Source organism: Pelodiscus sinensis, chromosome 1 (assembly GCF_049634645.1).
Source record: "Pelodiscus sinensis isolate JC-2024 chromosome 1, ASM4963464v1, whole genome shotgun sequence".
In the NCBI taxonomy this organism is placed as follows: Eukaryota; Metazoa; Chordata; order Testudines; family Trionychidae; genus Pelodiscus; species Pelodiscus sinensis.
This window is the reverse complement of record NC_134711.1, coordinates 228,650,933-228,671,382: the sequence shown is the minus strand read 5'-3', so window position 1 is coordinate 228,671,382 and position 20,450 is coordinate 228,650,933. Positions and strand designations below refer to the sequence as shown.

At 42.3% G+C, this 20,450-nt stretch overlaps 1 protein-coding gene across 22 annotated transcripts in view; it reads left to right on the top strand.

Annotated features, from left to right (window-relative positions):
- Positions 1–20,450, top strand: part of INPP4A (inositol polyphosphate-4-phosphatase type I A) — a 204,768-nt gene that overhangs the window by 134,698 nt on the left and 49,620 nt on the right. For 18 of the 22 annotated variants that reach the window (XM_075916546.1, XM_075916548.1, XM_075916550.1 and 15 more), the window contains 4 exons: positions 9,467–9,597; positions 14,368–14,472; positions 15,346–15,454; positions 18,383–18,400. In XM_075916546.1, coding sequence (XP_075772661.1) covers positions 9,467–9,597; positions 14,368–14,472; positions 15,346–15,454; positions 18,383–18,400 — 363 coding nt within the window. The remainder of the gene's footprint in view (positions 1–9,466; positions 9,598–14,367; positions 14,473–15,345; positions 15,455–18,382; positions 18,401–20,450) is intronic. The other 4 variants (XM_075916551.1, XM_075916582.1, XM_075916572.1 and 1 more) reach the window with 1 other exon arrangement.

The window sequence follows — 20,450 nt, the reverse complement described above, 5'->3', positions numbered from 1 at the left end:
CCTGAGCACCTCCCACATCCCCACTCTTCTCCTTCCTTCCCTGACCTTGAACGCTGCAAATCAGCTATTTGCAGCACTCTGGAAGGGCATGGGAGCAGTTGCCGAGAGCATGGGCCCTGGCTTTTCCTCATGAGTACTCCAGCCTTGGAGCACCCATGGAGGCTGAATCACAGATGTTGCTGGATGAGGGAAATCCAGATTATAGCAGTCTAACCAGTCATACCTATGTTTAAGAAAGGGGGGGAAAAGTGATCTGGGAAACTACAGACCTCAGTTGTATGTGTTTGTATCATCTCTCTCTCTCTCTCTCTCTCTCTCTCTCTCTCTCTCTCTCTGTGTCTAGACTTTTACATACATACACACACACACACACACACACACACACACACCCCTTGCCAAACCGCAGCAAGCCCCGCTTCGCCAACCATGTGCAGATCGCCCAAACCCGGCTCTTCCGGGTTGCAGTCTGCTCACCACAGATGAGTAGATTGCATTATTTATCGAGCCCTGTATATATATTAAAAAAAATTTCCTGTGGGACGACAGAATGACGTCACCATGTTATCAGCATCCACATGTTGCTGTCACCCGCCTCCGTCTTCAGCTGCTTGCTGTGGCCAGCCTCAGCGCCATCCTTTCTGGGCATGGACTGCTCCAGTTCACATCCCGGGGGGGGGGGAGCTGTGCCACCAGGAAAGAGCTGCTGGGGCTGGGTCCCCTCTGCCACCCAAGTCCACCCCCCGGGCCGTGCTGCATCTCCTCCGTCATCCAAGCCCAACTCCGCCCCCCTCATGGCTTGCCCCACATCCCCTCCACTATTCAAGACTGACCCCATCCTCCCAGACTACGCCACATTCCCTCTGCTATAAAGGCCCCAATTTGTGCCTCCTTATTCATTCGTGTCTGCAGCGTTGGCATGCCCCAGGGGACTGTCTGCTGGCGGCACGATGCTGCCCCAGTCTGTTCAGTCTCTCTTCACACACAGCCTTTCTGGGTCTCTGATCATTTTCACTGGCTGGCTCGCAAATCTCTCCATGTCTGCTGCATCTTTTCGAAAGTAGGTGAACAAAAGTGAACACAGCCAGCACTCCACTTGTAGAATGGCATGAAAATTAATTAATTGAAGTTAACTCATATGATTAATGCAAAATTAATTAACTAGATTTTAAAAAGTAGTTGTAGGCAATGCCTGAGCTATGGTGCTGGAAGCCATGCAAAGTTAGAATAATAGAATCATAGAGCTGGAAGATACCTCAGAAGGTCATCAAGTCCGACCCCCTGCCCGAGGCAGGACCAATCCCAACTAAATCAACTCAGCCAGGGCTTTGTCAAGCAGAGACTTAAAAACCTCTCGGGATGGAGATTCCACCACCTTTCTAGGTAACCCATTCCAGTGCTTCACCACCCTCCCAGTGAAATAGCTTTTTCTAATATCCAACCTAGACCTCCCCCACTGTAACGTGAGACTGTTGCTCCTCTTCTGTCATCTGTCACTGCTGAGAACAGCCTCTTTCCATCCTCTTTGGAACCTCCCTTCAGGAAGTTGAAGGCTGCTATCAAATCCCCCCTCACTCTTCTCTTCTGCAGACTAAATAAGCCCAAATCCCTGAGCCTCTCCACGTAAGTCATGTGCTCCAGCCCCCTAAACATTTTGGTAGCCCTTCACTGGACCCTCTCCAATGAGGCCACATCCTTTCTATAGTGGGGGGCTCAGAACTGAATACGATACTCCAGATGAGGCCTCACCAGAGCCAAATAAAGGGAAATAATCACTTCTCTAGATCTTCTGGCAATGCTCCTCCTAATACAACTAATATGCCATTAGCCTTCTTGGCTACAAGGGCACACTTCCGATTCATATCCAGCTTCTCATCCACTGTAATCCCCAGGTTCTTTTCTGCAGAACTGCTTCTTAGCCAGTCGGTCTCCAGCCTGTAACAATGCTTGGGATACTTCCGTCCCACATGCGAGACTCTGCACTTTTCCTTGTTGAACCTCATCAGATTTCTTTTGGCCCAATCCTCCAATCTGTCTAGGTCACTCTGGACCCTATCCTTGCCCTCCAGTGTCTCTACCTCCCCCCCTAGTTTAGTGTCTCTGCAAATTTGCTGAGGTGCAATCCATCCCCTTATCCAGGTCATTAATAAAGATGTTGAACAAAACCAGCTCTTGAACCAATCCTTGGGGCACTCTGCTAGAAACCAACCACCAACCTGACATTGATTCACTACCCGTTGGGCCCGACAGTCTAGCCAACTTTTAATCCTTCTTACAGTCCATTTTATCCAATCTATACTTCCTTAACTTGATGGCAAGAATATTATGGGAGACCGTATCAAATGCTTTGCTAAAGTCAAGGTATATCACATCCATTGACTTTCCCATATCCACAGTGCCAGTTACCTCATCATAGAAGCTAATCAGATTGGTCAGGCATGACTTGCCCTTGGTGAATCCATGTTGACTATTCCTGATCACTTTCCCCTCTTCCAAGTGCTTCAAAATGGATTCCTTGAGGATCTCCTCCATGATTTTTCTGGGGACTGAGGTAAGTCTGACTGGTCTTTATTTCCCTGGATTGTCCTTCTTCCATTTTTTAAAGATGGGAGCACTACATTTGCCTTTTTCCAGTCATTCAAGACCTCTCCCGATCTCCATGAGTTTTCAAAGGTAATGGCCAAAGGCTCTGCAGTGACATTTGCCCACTCCCTCAGTACCTTCAGATGCATTAAATCCGGACCCATGGAGCTTTTCTAAATAGTTTCTAACCTGTTCTTTCTCTTCCGAGGGCTGCCCACCTCCTTCCCATACTGCGTTGCCTAGTGCATTAGTCTGGGAGCTGACCTTGTCAGTGAAGAAATCATTGAGTACTTCAGCTTTTCCCACATCATCTGTCACTAGGTTACCTCCAGTGCTTTTTTTGTGATGGTACTGCCCTGTATGCAGAACCGGCACCTCCAGACACAGTACTAGCACCTCCAGTCAGAACTCAACAATTTTTCCCCTGGAGTACCAGCACCTTTTTTTTTTAAACAAAAATAGCACCAATTACCTCTGTCATCCAGTAAGGGCCCCACACCCTCTCTGATCGCTCTCTTATTGCTAACATGCCTGTAGAAACCTTTCTAGCTACCCTTCACATTCCTTGCTAGCTGCAATTCCAGTTGCGCTTTTGCCTTCCTGATAATTCCCCTGCATTCTCGAGCAATATATTCGTACTCCTCCCTACTCGTCTGTCCAAGTTTCCACTTCTTGTAAGCTTCCTTTTTGTGTTTAATATCACCAAGGATTTCCCCAGTAAGCCAATCTGGTTGCCTACCATATTTGCTTTTCTTACTGCGCATCTGGATGGTTTCTTCCTGTGTCTTTAGTAAGGCTTCTTTGAAATACTGCCAGCTCTCCTGGACTCCTTTCCCCTTCATGTTATCATCCCAGGGAATCTTGCCCATCGGTTCTCTGAGAGAGTCAAAATCTGCTTTTCTGAAGTCCAGGGTGTGTATTTTGCTACTCTCTTTTCTTCCTTTTGTCAGGATCCTGAAATTTACCATCTCATGATCACTCCTTCCCAGGTTGTCACCCACCTTTACTTCTCCTACTAGTTCTTCCCTGTTAGTGAGCAGCAGGTCAAACTGTGCATGGCCCCTGGTCGGTTCCTTCAGCTCTTGTACCAAGAAGTTATCCCCAACATTCTCCAAAAACTTTCTGGATTGACTATGTATGTACTGCTATATTGGTCTCCCTACAGATTTCAGGGTGACTGAAGTCCTCCATGAGAACCAGGGCCTGCGATTTGGAAGCTTCTCTCAGTTGTCTAAAGAAAGCCTCGTCTACCTCATCCACCTCAATAGCACACACCAACCACATCATCATCCCTGTTGCTTCCACCTCTAAACTTAACCCATAGACTCTCAACAGGCTTTTCTCCCTCTATATGCTGGAGCTCTGAGCAATCATACTGCTCTCTTACATACAGTGCAACTCCTCCTCCTTTTCTCTCCCACCTGTTCTTCCTGAACAGTTTATACCCTTCCATGACAGTGCTCCAGTCATGTGAGTCATCCCACCAAGTCTCTGTTATTCCAATCAATGGCCCCCACCCCCATAAGCCGAGACCCCACACCCGCCAGCTCCCTCACTCACTGCCCTACTGAGATCTTGTAACTTCACCCTGCTCGTTCATACTCCCCAAGCTGACACCTCTGGCCAATCTTGAAAACTGGAGAAATAGAAATGGAAATTTAATAATGCAGAATGCAAGGTTATGCACTTGGGGACAACATCAAGAGTCTTTGCTATAAATTGTGGTTATATTAGTTGGAAGCAAAAGAGGTGGAGAAAGACCTGAGTATATTGATCTATCACAGAATGGCTATGAGCTGACAATGTGATGCAGCAATGGGAAAGGGTTATTGCAATCCTAGAAGGCATGAGCTAGATATTTCCATTAGAGATGAAGGAAATGTTATCACTGTTATACTGGGCATTGGTGAAACCTCATGTGGAATACTGTGTGCATATCTGGTCTCCCATGTTTAAGAAAGATTAATTCAGACTGGGACAGGTGCAGAGAGATGCTATTGGAATGATCAGAGGAATAAAGAACCTACCTTATGGGAGGAGACTTAAAGTGCTTGGCTTGTTTAGCCTAACCAAATGAAGGATGAGGGGAGACATATTTGCTCTCTATAAATACATGAGAGACATAAACACCATGAAGGGAAAGGAATTATTAAATTAAGGGCTAATGTTGGCACAGAACAAATGGATATAAACTGGCCAGCAATAAATTTAGGTTTGAAATTAGACAGTTTCTTGCCAGAAGATGCGAGAAATTGTGGGACAGCTTTCTGACAGGAATGGAAGTTGTAAAAAACGTAACTTGTTTTAATACTGAGCTTAATAAATTTTATGGAGGGGATGATATGATGAGATTGCCTACAATGACCCACCCATGACTGCTATTAGCCAGTGTCTTCAGTGGCCGTAAATGGGGCAATAAATGGGGAGGGCTCTGACTTACTCCTGAGAAGTCTTTCCCAGGTGTCTGGCTAGTAGGTCTCCTCCACATGCTCAGGGTCTACCTAACCACCAGGAGAGGAAGGAATTTTTCACCAAGCCAAATTGGCAGAGACTCTAGCCGCCTTCTGCAGCGTGGGACACAGGTCACACACTGGTTTGAACTAGAGTAAATGGTGCGTTCTCTGTATCTCTGTTCTTTGTATCTTAAAGTCCTTAAGTCAGCCACAAGTTATGAGCCTACTGCATTACTGGGTGGGTGAGGTTCTGTGGTCTGCAATGTGCAGGAGGTCGAATGAAGTGATCATGATGGTCCTTCTGTCCTTAAAGTCTATGTGTGTTCAGAGGGCCTGCTGATAGTGCCACTCATGTAGAACTCTTCTGCACAGAAGCTCTGTGTGAAGAGTAACAGGATGATGGAGCCAGGGGAACACATCTACCTACTATTGATACCACACTTCTTGGTATGTCCATTCCAGCGTGGTACATCTAACTACGGGATGTGATGGATTCCACCTCACTTGAGGTCTTTAAACCATGGACTTGCTACAGGAATCACTGAACAAAATTATATGGCCTGTGTTGCAGGAGGGTCTGACTAGATGATCATGACAGTTCCTTCTGTCCTCAAAATCTATGAATAATGGGTGGATACTGTATGTTGCCTGTTGACAGTCAACTCATTGGCTTATTGGAGGATTGACAAATTTGCTTAATTTTGATAATGTGCTAAAATACAATATAATTAATTGAGAATTATTCTGTCAACTGCACAAATGAATTCTCAAGTTATACACAGATCTTGAGAGAGCCTATAAAAGAAGCTCCTAGATCTGATTCCCTTGGCTGATGTCCAAAGTTGTGTTTCAGATGGGTAGAGCCTGGTACAGATACAGAAATCTCAGTCTGCATCTGCAAGAATCAACTGGTATCCAACCCTGGATGCAGGCTCGGTCTTTTATCTACTCCACGCCTGTAGCAGCAGCTGTCTCTCTCACCATGTCTCTCCGGAGGAGCATCTTTGGTCATGTGTGTGAACTGTGTATAGCAGTGTTTCCCAAATGGGTTCCACGAAGCGAACGTAAGGGTTCCGTGAGAACCCGAACGCTCCCCTCCCCCCGCCCATAAAGAGACAGAGGAGCCCGGCATGCAAAGACGCTGGCTCCTTCCCCGCTCCTCTTTCAGACATCTTCCGCGTCCCCTGCTACCGCTCTGCTTTTACCACCGGAAAAAGCAGAGTGGCAGCGGGGGACGCGGGAGAGGGATCTTGGGTTGATCGGGCAGAAGCGGGACAAGCAGCTGTTGCTGCTGCTAGGTCCCTTGGTAAAGGCAGCATGTGTGTGTGGAGGGGGGGGAGTACTATCAGTGAGTGGAACACCGGAACTCCTACTCACTGTGAGGATCGGAACAAATCCCCATACACACTGTGAGGACACGTGGCTCCTGTGTGTGACTTTAAGTTTAAGAATTCAATCTAAAATCAAAATTCCCCATGGATCGTTGGTTAAAAGAAGGAACTTTAAAGAGAAAAGTGAGTACTTCAAACTCCAATATTTTTACTGAAACCAGCAAGGAAAATACTGAGGCAGCTCAAGTTAATTATGAAAAATTTCAGCTGACTAATAAGAAACGCAGGTATTGTGAGGACTATTTGGCATTTGGATTCACAAGCAATGGAAATGAAGATGCTCCAGGTGCCCAGTGTGTAGTGTGCAACAAAATATTATCTAATAGTTGTTTAGTACCTGCTAAATTGCGAAGACATTTTGAAACAAATCATCCAGAATACAAAGATAAACACATTAGTTTTTTTAAGCAAAAGCTTGAATCGCTTGAAAAAAGTAAACTCTTCATGTCAAAAATTGCCAAATCTGATAATGAAAATGCAACAGAGGCATCTTACAAAGTAAGCTATCGTATATCGCTCGCCGAAGAAGCACACACTATTGGGGAATCACTCATAAAACCATGTGCAAAAGATATTGTGATGTGTATGTTGGATCAGGAGTCTAGTAAAAAAGTTGAGGCTGTGCCACTATCAAACAATACTGTCACACTTATTCACAATCTTGCTGCTGACATCGAGAAGGAGCTTATTTTTCGGCTGCATTTATGTGATGCATATGCATTACAATTAGACGAGTCCACTGGCGTTGCAGGTCTTGCAGTTCTGCTTGTATTTGTCCATTATGATTTTAATAGTTCTATTGAAGAAGACTTACTTTTATGTGAATTTTTGCAAACCAATACAACTGGTGAGAATATATTCAATTGTATCAATAACTTTATGAAAACACATCAAATAAGCTGGGAAAAATGTGTTGATGTGTGCGGTGATGGTGCCAAAGCAATGGTAGGAACAGTGGCTGGCGCTGTAACACGAATAAAAAATGTAGCACCAAACTGCACCAGCAGTCACTGCATTCTCCACAGACACGCTCTGGTAGTTAAGAATATTTCTCCCTCTCTTAAAAATGTGTTGGACGAAGCAGTACAGATTATTAATTATATAAAAACTCGACCATTACAATCAAGACTGTTCAAAATTATGTGTGAAGATATGGGTAGTCAGCACACAGCCCTGCTTCTACATACAGAAGTCAGGTGGCTATCACGAGGAAAAGTGCTGGTTAGATTATTTGAATTGCGTCATGAGCTCTCCGCAAATCTGATGGATCACAAATTCCAACTGTCTGATTGTTTAACAGACTTTTTGTGGTTATCTAGAGTTGCGTATCTTGCAGACATCTTTACAAAACTAAATGAAGTAAATCTGTTGCTGCAAGGAAAGAATGTAAATATTTTTAATGCGAAAGACAAAATTTTGTCATTGTCACGGAAGCTACAGTTTTGGATCTCATCTGTAGGACGAAATGATTTGGATTGTTTACCAACTCTGAATGATTTCCTTGAAGAAAATGGATACAAACTTGATGAAGATATTCGCAGCGACATTGCAGATCATCTCCGCGATTTATACACGAACATCATTAAGTATTTTCCAAACATCAATGACAACAATAACTAGATTCGAAATCCATTAAGTTTAACAGAAAAGCCAGTCAGTTTTTCTACACAAGATTATGAAAACCTAATTGAAATCGCTTCAGATGGCCAATTAATACAAAAATTTAAAGAAGTTTCTCTGATTACATTTTGGAGTGATTTATGTCAAAATCAAGAATATTTATCTTTATCAAGATGCGCAATTCGTCAGCTGTTACCCTTTGCCAGTACATACTTGTGCAAAACTGGGTTCTCGAACTATTCAGCAATGAAAACGAAATACAAAAATCGACTGAATGCTGCGCCAGATATGTGAATCCAACTTTCTAGTATTAAACCAAATATAAAAAGAATTTGCCAAGAAATGAAAAAAAAGACTCTTTGCATTGAAAACTATGAATATAATTAATATTACTTGATAGTTTTATTTTTTGTACATATTTAATATGATTTTTGTTTAATATAAATGAATGGTGTTATATTCAATATGTTGAATTTAAATGAATGGTGATCGCATGACTGTATTTAGCATTTTATTACTACCAATTGTGGTGTACTGGCAGTCTGTGTGTGTTTGGGTGTGATTTTTTTTTGTTTGGTTGGTTTTTTTTTTTTTGCTCGACAAACTTAATCCCTGGCTAGGGGGTTCCTTGAAATTTTTCTGAGTTTGAAAGGGTTCCGTGGTCAAAAAAAAATTGGGAAACACTGGTGTATAGGATCTCACAGATGAGGAAGCAGCTTTCTGCAGCTTATCCTATGAAGCTGCTTCTGCACCTTCCAGATCCTTTCTTCCCTCTCCCCTCATAAAAAGAAAGGGGAGATGATAGCTGCTGACGGTTGCTTCTCAGTATGGGGAGATGAGGGAAGATGTAAGATAGGATCTGGAAGGCAGAGAAGCAGCCTAATAGACTTTGAACTGCCCCCCATCACAGTGCACTGGATGGATTCAGGGGGTAGCCATGTCCCCACCTCCTTCTCCCCTTATCCTTATTCCTTGGGGGAGCACAAGCAAGCTCTTCCTGTTTTTCCCAGAGTATAGAAACTGTGCAGCCAGATGAAGAGGGTAGGCTTCTTGCTCACTCTCAGGTGGCCATATAGGAGCCCAATTGGGATCCATTCTTTATTGAAAACTCTGGATAAATGGAGGGAAAGAAAGCAGGCACCTTAATTTTTTCTATTCCGGTGTATTGGGAGGTATGCTTTGAAACATTCCCTTGTGCCTGGAATTCTTCCCATGGAATTTCATCCTCCACAGATTTCTTTGCTTCCCTGAAGAAAAAATATTTCTGACAGGGAAGCAAATGGAACCGCAAGAGTGGTCAGGCATCCCTCCCAAGCAGCCTGCTGTTTCCCCAAGAGGAATCTGCTATGTTGACATTGCTTGTGTTTTTCTTCTTGCTTGGATGTACAATTGAATTCAAGACATTTTTCTTTCTTCTTGTAGGGTTTGTGAACTAGAAGAACTGGGAGAGCTCTCTCCCTGTTGGGAGAGCCTTCGTCGACAAATAGTTACTCAGTACCAAACGATTATACTGACTTATCAGGAAAACCTAACTGACTTGCATCAGTACAAAGGTCAGCAAGATTTATTTTCAGTAATAACGGATAACAAGTTTCATGTATAACTTCTTATTTTCCTTTTAAAACATAGATTCAGAGCCCAAAAGGTTGTTTTAATCTTGGTTTGTTACGGAAAATCAATAAACAGAATGTTTGAACTCTCTATTAAAGTTTTATAGTGATTGTACAAAGAAGCTAATTTATAAATATTATAGTCATTTGTGCAACTTAACATACAAAAGAGGGGACAATGAGTGAAGCCCAAAAAAGAAAAAGCAATATGATGTTTCCTTAAAAATGAATTAAATTAAATTAAATTATTCTTGTAATTTTATTATTAATTGTATCACACAAATTCTCTTCCGTGAGTTTCCATTAGCATTACTCTCCTCTAAATGCCATGTAATTAGAGCTTAGTAATATATATGCTTAGTGGCAAGTAATACATTGTATTACTTCTGAGAGAATTCTGCACCTCTATGCACACGCAAATTAATGTCCCCACAGATTTCTTTGCTTTCTCACATTAAAATGACTTCTGACTAGGAAGCAAAGGTAGCCTCACAAGTGGTCAAGTATCCCTCCCCAGCAGCGTGGGCACATTGTTTCAGACTCCTGAAGCAGCTGATGGAGAGAGAAATCACTTAGGGCAGGGGTTCTCAAACTTTGTGACACCACGACCCCCCTTTAAGTTTCTTGCGATCCCCCCCGGAGGGTCGGGACCCACAGTTTGAGAAACACAGACTTAGGGAGTTTGGGAAGCCCTGCCTGCTGGTTCCTGCCATGCACTGAGCACAGATGTTAGTGCTAGCTGGGCTGGGGGCAGGAGAGGATAGGACTGCTCCTGCCAGTGCCAGGTTCAGGTCACAACCACCCTAGAAATCTCTCTCAACCAGAGGCAGTTCCACCTTTGCTCCTCCTCTCCTCCCAACTGCCATTGCTCTTCAGCTGTAGGGGGAGAGGTACCAAACAGGGAGTTTCTCCCCCATCCACGGACCCGCACCACGCCTTACCACTCTATACCCAGAATCCCCCCATAAATTCTCCACGTTGGAAATCCCACCCTGACCAGCTCCGTCCCCAGCCTCAGAAGGCACCTGCACCCAGATCCGCCTACTGATCCCCTAGTTCCCTGCATCTGAAACTCCGCACCAAGTTCTACCCCCCTGCATCTGGAACCCCAACCCTGCACATAGACTGTCCCTTGGTGAGCCCCCCAAACTTGAACTCTTACCCCACTGAGCCCCACCTCCCTGCACTGGACCATTCGGATAAGCCCCACATACCCAGATCCCCACCCCACTGGCTCCCAACTAGCTGCACCTAGACTCCCATCCCACCAAGCCCCAGCACCTGCCCCCTTACTGAGCTCCTGCAGAGACCCTCTGTTGAGTCCCATTGGCCCTTCACCTGGAATAAGCCCCTGTGCATCCAGATTCCACACAAACAGCCCCACCCTTGAGCTGCCCAAGCACTGATTACCGTATTCAGAGCCTTCTCACCCACACCTAGAGCCTTCGACGTTTGGATCCTACCGGGCTAAGCTTGCTTGCCCACACCTGGTGTACCCTGTGCAGAAGGGCAGGGGCCCAGGCTATTTCCTAGGTGGGCCCAGCCCTTTCACTATGTCAGGGTAGGTGGCAGCTGAGTTTGTATCGTGAGTGGTAGGGGAGAGCTGCAGGGTGATCTCCTACCTCTGTGTAGTCAGTGGCCTAGAGCCTCAACCTTTATTTATTGACAAATAAAATTTGCAGAATTCTAAAATATTATGCACAGAATTTGCATTTTTTCAGCAAAGAATTCCCTCGGGAGTTTTATTTGAGTGTGTGTGTGTGCACACCTACACACACTCTACAAAGTCTAGGGTGCTGATTCAGCTTAAGAATAATAAACTGAAACTAACCTTTTATAGGTAAAGAGCTATTTTCAGAACTCCCCAATGCAATTCTGACTGATTATATTAATACTACTTTTAGAACTTTTACTATATCTTATAAAGTACACATCATAATATACTACATGATCCAGGTTTTAGTTTTTATTCCAAGAATTCCCAAATCTTTGATAGATGCTCAGTTTTGGGTTTTTTTATACTTAGCTCGCTCTAAAGTATTAGGGGAATTATTTGACTTATGTGTTTTGTCTTTTTAAAGGAATGTGTTTGTGTTTGTGATTATTTCATAAGCTTAATAAAACTAAACGGGAAATAAGGCAGTTTATAATTGATCGAATTATGCACAAATGGAGGAATGATATAACTTTATTTACCCTAATATTAGTCCAGCTTTTCATTTAAAATGGAGGAATTGCCTGGCTGTATTTTGTTCACTTTTGTACCCCCCTTATTATGTATTCCTGTCAGGACAGATTATATACTTTTATTCTACATTCATAATTCCTGTTGACATCAGTGGAGGAGGATGGGGTTCATTCATAGTTCAAGAATGCTGTTTTAACATACACTGTCTTCACTCGTTGTGAAATTCTCCATGTTCAGGGGGCCAGCATAAAGGTTTAGGTATCATGTCAGTTTGATTTTGAAGTTTTAAGCGGGACTAGCTGTCAGTGGTATGTAGGCTTTGTACTGGCCTCCCTGCACGGGAGAAAAATTGTCACCTTGAAAGCAGAGAACAGCAGTAACCAATAGGAGGAAGGATGATTTTCATGTGATATTCCAATTCAGAAGACTCAGACCAATCAGTGATAATAAAGTCAAATCCCAGGAAAGTAAGTCAGAAAGTATCAGTGTGTGTGTGCGCACAAATCCTAAAGTTGCAGCGTGCATCCCACCTCAGGTTGTTGGAAGGGCAGGCATGTATGTGGGTGACGGTATATTACAATGTTAATTACTGAGCTAGTATAGCTTTGTGCATGATGGAGCAATGTTGACACTGTTGCGTATTTGCTTTTTGTCTAAAACAGGGGTTCTCAAACTTCATTCTACAGCGACCCCTTTCTGACAACAAAAATTACTACACAACCCTGGGGAGGGGCGGGGGAGAGGCCAAAGCCTGAGCCCCACCAACCTGGGGCAAGGTGGGAGAGTTAAGGCCAAAGTCCTGCAGTCCTAGGGTATTTCTACACTGCGGAGCTTTTTCCGGAAAAGCTCTGCCGCATCCAAGGAATGCTTCTGCTTTTACGGAATAGTTTCTGAAAAAGTGGACACATTCTTTCGGCATCCCTGTATTCCTCATTGTATGAGGAATAAGAGATGTTTCAAAATAGGAGGTTTTTCCCTGTGTAAATGGGCCACATTTTGGGAAAGCCTCTTCCAAAAAAAAAAAAAAAGCGGAAAAAGATACTCAAAATGTGGTTTGCAATTTGCGTATCTTTTTCCAATCTAACTCTGCAGACTAGACATAGCCCCAGTGGGGAGCTCAAAACCCAACGGCTTCAGCCCCAGACAGGGGACATGTAAGCAGAGTCGCACTGCCTAGGGTTGAAGCCCGAGAGCCTCAGCTTCCGCTCTGGGTGGCAGTATTTGGACTTTGGCTTTGACCCTGGGTCTCAGTAAGTCTAAGACAACCCTGACAATTCCATTAAAATGGGATCCCAACCCATTATGGGGTCCTAACCTAAAGCTTGAGAACTGCTGGTCTAAAGCCTTAATCGAGCAATGCATGATAAACGTTCTGCTGAAGTCAGTGAAACTTTTCCCCTGCTTAAAGTCAAGTATGTGCTTAGGTGCTTTGCTGGGTTGATTCCAGGGATCTGCAACCGTGAGAGAAAACAATAGCTCAGTGCTAAAATATAAATTTATTTTGATAGCCATTTAGACCACAGTTCTGCAAGGGAGCTAAGCATGTGTTTGAAACTTCCTGAACCAGGGCTTAAGTAGATCTCTAACTCCAACTCATTCTTCTTAGGTTAGTATTTGGACTCCACCAGATCTAGTAACTAGGGATTATATTTATTATTAATAAATAAAGTAAGCCAGTAACTGTACAGGGACCTGGAATGCCTCAATTGTAAACATCCTCCATATTAGTTATAGTATTTTTCATACTATTCCATGTATAAATTACTCAAAATTGGAGTGAAATGAGTATAGAGATAGGAACAAATTAATTCTCATCGGTCGGCTAGATGAAGTGCATTAGAATAGTTGTTTTGTCTGCTAGTTGCTTTCATAAATGTTTTGATGGGACTGATTTCTTCACCCCTTGCTATCAGAAGATTTTGGGTATTTTTTAAAAAGATGATATTCTCCAGGTTCTTCCACTGTATTCACGTACACTCTTCCAGCACTTGTGTACAGAGAGAGCATATTCTATCAGAATACAATAAAACCAATGTATTTGACTATGCATTAGTATCTGTTTTATTAGACATTTCCCTCCAATATCACATATTCTTCCTGTACCAGAAGGTTGGTCACAGGGTCTGGCAAGTGAACTTTTAAACTAAGCCTCTGTTGCTACTTCACTTTTGTGATCATACAGTTTTGGTCAATAAGTGCCAGAGACTCCCAAGTGGGGTGGAGCCAGTCTGGTGCCCTCTGTAGCTGTCTCCCTTCCTTGCTGCTGGAAATGGGCCCTCTGCTCCTGGCACCATCCAGTTCCCCTAGCCATTGCCATGGGTGAGTGACACTTGTTGTTAACCAAATGTGCTTTGCAAACCTCTGCTAGTCAGCAAGTCATACTATCCGTCAGCGTTACTTCCCCCCTAATGTTTGACATGTTCGAAAGTAGCCCCACTCTACACTTGTTGGTATTTTGACACTGGCATTGGACATGGTTTTTTAGGGCAGATAGAGAATAAATATTTTTCTGCTGCATTTCTCAGGACCTTCGTTTAAAGCAAGTAGCTTGAAAGCTGATAAAAAATTGGAATTCGTGCCCACAAATTTACACATACAGAGAATGAGAGTCCAGGATGATGCAGGATCAGGTACTTCTCTCTCTTTCTCTCTCTTGCACGCGTGTGAAGACATTATTCTCTATTTTTGGGTTTCCACCATCCACAGCTAAGTGCCCCTCAAAACAATGCAGCTTCTATGTAGTAGTAATATTACTTAACATTGGAATAGCAGATACCATTCTTAGATCTCAAAGCACTTTACTATAGAGTACATATCATTACCCTTGTTTTATCAGTGGTAAAACCAAAGAGCAGACCAGCTTGTCCAAGATCATGTAGCACAGCACCATCGGAACTAGGGGACAGAACCAAAATCTCCCATCTTCCATCTGTGTGCTGTATCTACTGCATTAAGCTGCTGAATCCCTTTTGGCTTTAGGAGCTACCAGGATCATTTCTGGTTGTCAGGATATTGGAGGCCCATTTAATTTGTGAGGGTCCGTCACGTGTGCAGCACGTTAGATGTGTAAAAAGATATTAATTTGTTTAGGTTGAGCTTGTTTCTTTGTAAAAAGCCTAATTTTCTCTTTTAATTTAATGCTCAGCCACATCCATCTGCCGACCCATAGTTACCTTGTGTGTCCTCCAGATAGAAGGGATGATAGGCAGCGGTATGAAAGTTAATCCTCCATCTCCCAACATTGGAATATTATCTTTGTTGGTCTTCCAAAACGAGAAACCGGAGTCCAAGCTTCAAACTGAGGTCTCTCATTTGGGAGCACATGGCAGTTTCTCAAGGCCACTAGCACAGTTTCAAATTTTTTAACACTCCAAGGTGTTCTGAAGACTTTGGTCTCTCCCAGGAGTATTTGAGAAATTACCTTTGAGTAGTTTGAGTGTCCACAGATTCAGCCAAAGTAAAGATGGTGAACTTTCCTTTGTAAGCACTTTTTGTCCACCCAGATCAGAATTACGACATAGTAACCATAGGAGCACCAGCAGCTCACTGCCAAGGCTTTAAATCGGGGGGTCTACGGAAAAAGCTGCATAAATTTGAAGAAGCAAAGAAGCAGTAAGTAGAAGAGTTATTATAATAAAACTCATCAACTGCCTTTTCTTAATCTCCAGGCTTTGTAAAATCATCCCATTCCATATTTTGTTGCACCTTCATTTGGAAGTTTCGCCAAATACTATTAAGTTTGTGCTATGCTTTTTTCAAAAAAGGGAAAAACAGGGTTTTCCATTGGTTTTTTGTTTAACAACAGTTGCTTTTCATATTATTTTGTGGAATATTTAATATTACAGGACAGATGTTAAACTAGCTAAACTGAACAACTTATGTGTTGAATTTGGTTTAGTTGAGTTTAAATTCTGTCTAAATCCTAATTTGTGACTGATTTCCTAAAATCACAAGCTGCTGAGACCCCTCTGATCCTTCCCCTACAACTTCAGGACTCTACACAAAGACAGATCAGTTGACTTGATCTACCTCCCCTATCCACAAGGCAGGAGCAGTTCCTCAAGCATAAATTTCTTATTAACTTATGAACTTGGATTTAGGTGGGGCCAGTTGCTCCGGGTATTTCTATATTGCCCCAGGCTTTTGGTACTGAGTAGTTACTAATTGTTCTCCATCCATATTAAAATAAAAATATTAGACCAGAGTGTGCCCCATAGATGCATGCCTAAAGCGAATCTCTGTATATTGAGCTCCTTCTTTTTGCCCTGCAGGAGGGATCATTCACCTCTGTTACACTGTGCATTCCCCCTACCTCCTATCCTACCAATGCCTCTCTGGGTAGGCAGAGGCAGGGGGAAGTAGCCATTCACACTGCAGACCGAGGCAGAACTTGAGAAGGCCCATGCTGAGAAGGTGTGCTGAAGAGGAAGGCACACACCGTTTCCCTTCTGGCTTCCTGGCATCTCTCTACTGTGCAGCAGGGAGACATGCCCGTGCAGCCCAGATGACAGACCTGTGCCAGTTCTGCTTGAGCTAGCACACTAGAAAGCGACCTGAATAAAAGGACTCAGGGGATGGGGCAGCTAGACCTTGTTGTTCCCAGTGCCTGTGTCCACACTGCTATTTTTAGTCTGTTAGCATGAGTAGAACTAGCATGTGTCTTTTCTACCCAGGCTGAGAGGCACTTTCCCAGCTGTAGTGTAGACCTATCCAAGGAGCTTACAAGAGACAGATAATACAACTCTGGGCTGCATTATCTTACCTGTAAAACCCCCCTTCTGGAGCTACAGGAGCAACTGCAGCCAAGGGGAAACTTTAGTAGTGCAGCTTCAAGGGGCATCAAGCCACAGAGAGATGAGATGACCTGGACACTAACCTCAATTCAGTATTTCTGGAGGCTACTAATTTGAGTAATGGATAGGGCTACGTGCAGTGCTGGTTGACATCTTGGAATCAGATTAGCGCATGTAGCGATACAGTATTGAGCCCAGCACTAAAACAGCATCTGACTTACAGCATGTGCCAGGATGGGACAAGCAAGTGTATACATCCAGTAGGTGAGGCTGAACTTTTTCTTGTTGTTGATACCAAAATCTGCATTCAAAACTGTTTTATATTTGTCTACTTCGTTACTCCTAGGGCCCGCATCGCTGACCTATCTAAACCACTGATGTCTTTTTTCCATCAAATCTATTCAAAACCTCCATTTTCATCCTGCATTTTTCTTCTGGGCCTTCACAATGCTGTAGGTCTTCTGTTCCTGTATTTGAGCATAACTTTCCTATTAGCAGTATGATTTGCCAGAAGGGAGCACAAATTACAAGTCCTTTTTCTATTCCCTAAGTTTCCTTATTCAGTCTATTGGGTGTATCCTATAATAACATTAATTTAGAGTGGTTTTGTAGTAAGACTTGAGATAATCTCCATATAAGATGTAATGGAGCAGGGAGAAAAACTGTACCTATGAAGATAATCTTAAAATATATTTGATCAGAAAATCAAGTACGTTTATTGCATTTCATTTTCACTGCTTAACCAGGCATCACTGTCTCGGAGTAGTCCTTACTCTGATCTTTTAGCGGCTTGCAAGCAGAATGAAAAATGAGGTGTCTTGGAACTTGTAAACCAAAAATGCATTGACTCAAAGAGGTTTGGCCTATATGTGTGATTCAGGCGTCCCATCAAACCTAATGTATAAAACTAGAACCATAAAATAGTTCTAAAAGCAAGCACCAGGGTTTCATCTTTTGAGAAGGAAGCCCAGAATATTATGGTAAATAAAAAATCAGTAACAAAAAATACCTCCACTTCGATACATGCAAAAAATACTATGTTTCAGGTGTAACATTGACTGGACAATCTGCAGTGATATAGTCAGTTTGTGCAGCCAGTGTTGGTTCTGTGCACTGTATTATGTAGGAAATAAAGCTAGATAATTATAATGGTCCCTTCTGGACTTACGTGTTTGAGTTTCTGAATGTCCTTAGGCCAAGAGTGTCAATACCAAGACCCATCATTTGGATGTCTTATCACAAGTTATATTAAAATCCATAGAACATGTTTTGGTAACTAAATAAAATGTATTGAGAGTCTAATCTCGCCTTATTTACACACAGGTCTCAGTAGCATTTTTAGGGATGATGTGCTTTAAAGGGGAAAATAGAATCCACTATTAATAGATAGGAAAAACTAGTAGTAGTCAGAGGTTTGTTTTGTGTGGGCTTCTTTGCTGCTATACAAACAAGACCAGTAGAATTTAATTCCACCTTTTTCATCAGTGTTATGTACAAATGACTTTTACTTTTTCTGCTTGTTGGTTAGAATGTTCCTTGTAAGCTTACAGCAAATGTGAGCAAATACAACACATTTGCCTGTTATTCTGCAGTAAGTGTGTATTTGCTTACAAGTTTAATCATATGTACACGCCTTATTGAAAATATTAAGCAATTTAAAATATTTTCCCAAACTTACTTTGCTTTGTTTTCTGCTTTCAGTATTTGCAAACAATCTGCTAATTTTATTTTGGTTTTGTTTTTTTAGCAGTTATGAGGAATGTTGGTGAGTTTTCTGTTTCTGAGAGTTTGTGGAGAGAGTCTTTTTCTTTTGGGATGAGGCAGATATTGGTGTATTTTAACGTATGCAAATGTTTTTAATGTTGTACATTGTAACATCATTAATTATGCTGTAAGTGACTGTAGCAGCTTAGTAGAACGTGATAAATTAATGAATTTGTCCTTCCAACTGCAACTTTTATTTTGTAATGAACAGCTAACTTCATATCTCTCTCTGATTTTTATGAAATCAGGAGACTGCAAATTAGAATAATATGTGTTCCTATGTTCCTCTGTATCTTCCAATGAAAAATAAATAACAGAGAGGAAGCTACACAGAACTGTTTTTTAACCTTTCACTTCTATCGGATAAGACAACACATGGCTTTAAGACTATGATGTAGCAGTTGGCCTGGTTTACAATTTTGAAATTAATCTCTGCACGTAAGCACTTGTTCTTAACCTTTGTGCAGTTTTCCCCCTTAATTTTATTCCTACTTTATTCAGTGCCATAGGAGAACAAGTGAAAGGTTAATCAATCGTTTGATGGTGAAATAGTGCTTCTGCCCTGAGCTAAAGTATTTGGAGTTGATTTGCTGATTATTATTCATTATGGTATGGCCATACTTCTTATGGCCTGATCTGAAGTCCAGTGAAGTAAATAGAAAACCTCTCATTGCCAGCAGGGTTTTAGATGAGGTCTACAGATTAGACCATATATATCTTCTGAAAGCACCACAGAATGCAAATTGTTCATTTATAACTTTCCACACCTAGTGATGTGGAACTTGTGGGGTTTTTGAGGCAAAGGATTTATTAAACATATCCTATAGCTTGCTTATGCAGAATGACAGCTGTTCATTTAAAAGAGTGATTGCAGATTGGAAAGTGGATACATGTGCACTTCATGCCATAATAGTTTCTTTCCTCTGACCATCCCAGGGAAATGTATTTATTTTTAAATAAGACTCTGAATATGCTGCATGGCCTTCCTGCCAAATACATCATCTATCTGCATGTTAACCTTCCTATAATGGAAAGAAATGGCTAAGAGGAATTGTCAGCAATAACACTGGTCACCTTGAAGCAGGCTTGACTCATTATGCAGTAAAAGTGTCCTTACAAAGGAGATCTGTTTCATTTATGGATAAGAGTATAGGGGGTGAGATCTCCTTTTGTTCCCTATAGAAAGGTGTGTGACCAGAAGAACACAAAATGATGCCTTTTTTAGGAGTTACTTCCGCATTACATCCTTGTGATTATTACTCTTTTAAAGGAAGTCATACTGGATAACCATAATGGTCCATTCTGGCCTTAAAATCTGTATACCTATGAAAATGCTTTCAGACTGACTTCTGGGACAATAGCTTTTTAACTGTGCCTTATGAGAGGCTCCTGCATTATCCTGTAGACATGCTGTAAAAGAGAATATACATTCCTCTATTTCCCTTGAAAAAGTTTATAAAAAAAATAAGATATGTTCCCAGTCCATGGCATAACTCCCTCTCCCTTTTCCCAAAGCAAAAGACTTCAGATTCCTCAAAGATGATGATTTGGGACAGTTGCACCTGGGAAATTAGGTTCTCTAATGTGTTCAACATGGCTTTGTCCACCCAACTACTGACACTTACATTAACAACAGGTACTTTCATGTCTAATGGCTACAGTGAAGCCATTAATTATAGGAAACATGAGTAGGAGAAATAAATTAACTTGTACCAGTTTAGGCAGCTCTGATTTGGCACTTCATCAGAATAGGAAAACACACTAGTCATACGCTGAGACAAAGGCAATAAAACATCTGCAGCTAGACCATGTCAGCTGACTCCAACTTGACTCCAACTGCATATTTAAAGCTGTACAACCAACCTTAGTGTGGACACAATTATACCGGTATCAAAGTACTTACACTAGTATAGCTTATTCACAGATGAGAAGAAAAATAGACTATGCCAGTAAAATGCATCTTTATATTAGTGTAACTGCATCCACATTAGGACTGACCCATCGTAACTATACGGTGGGGGGGGGGGGGGGGGAATCATACCTCTACTTGA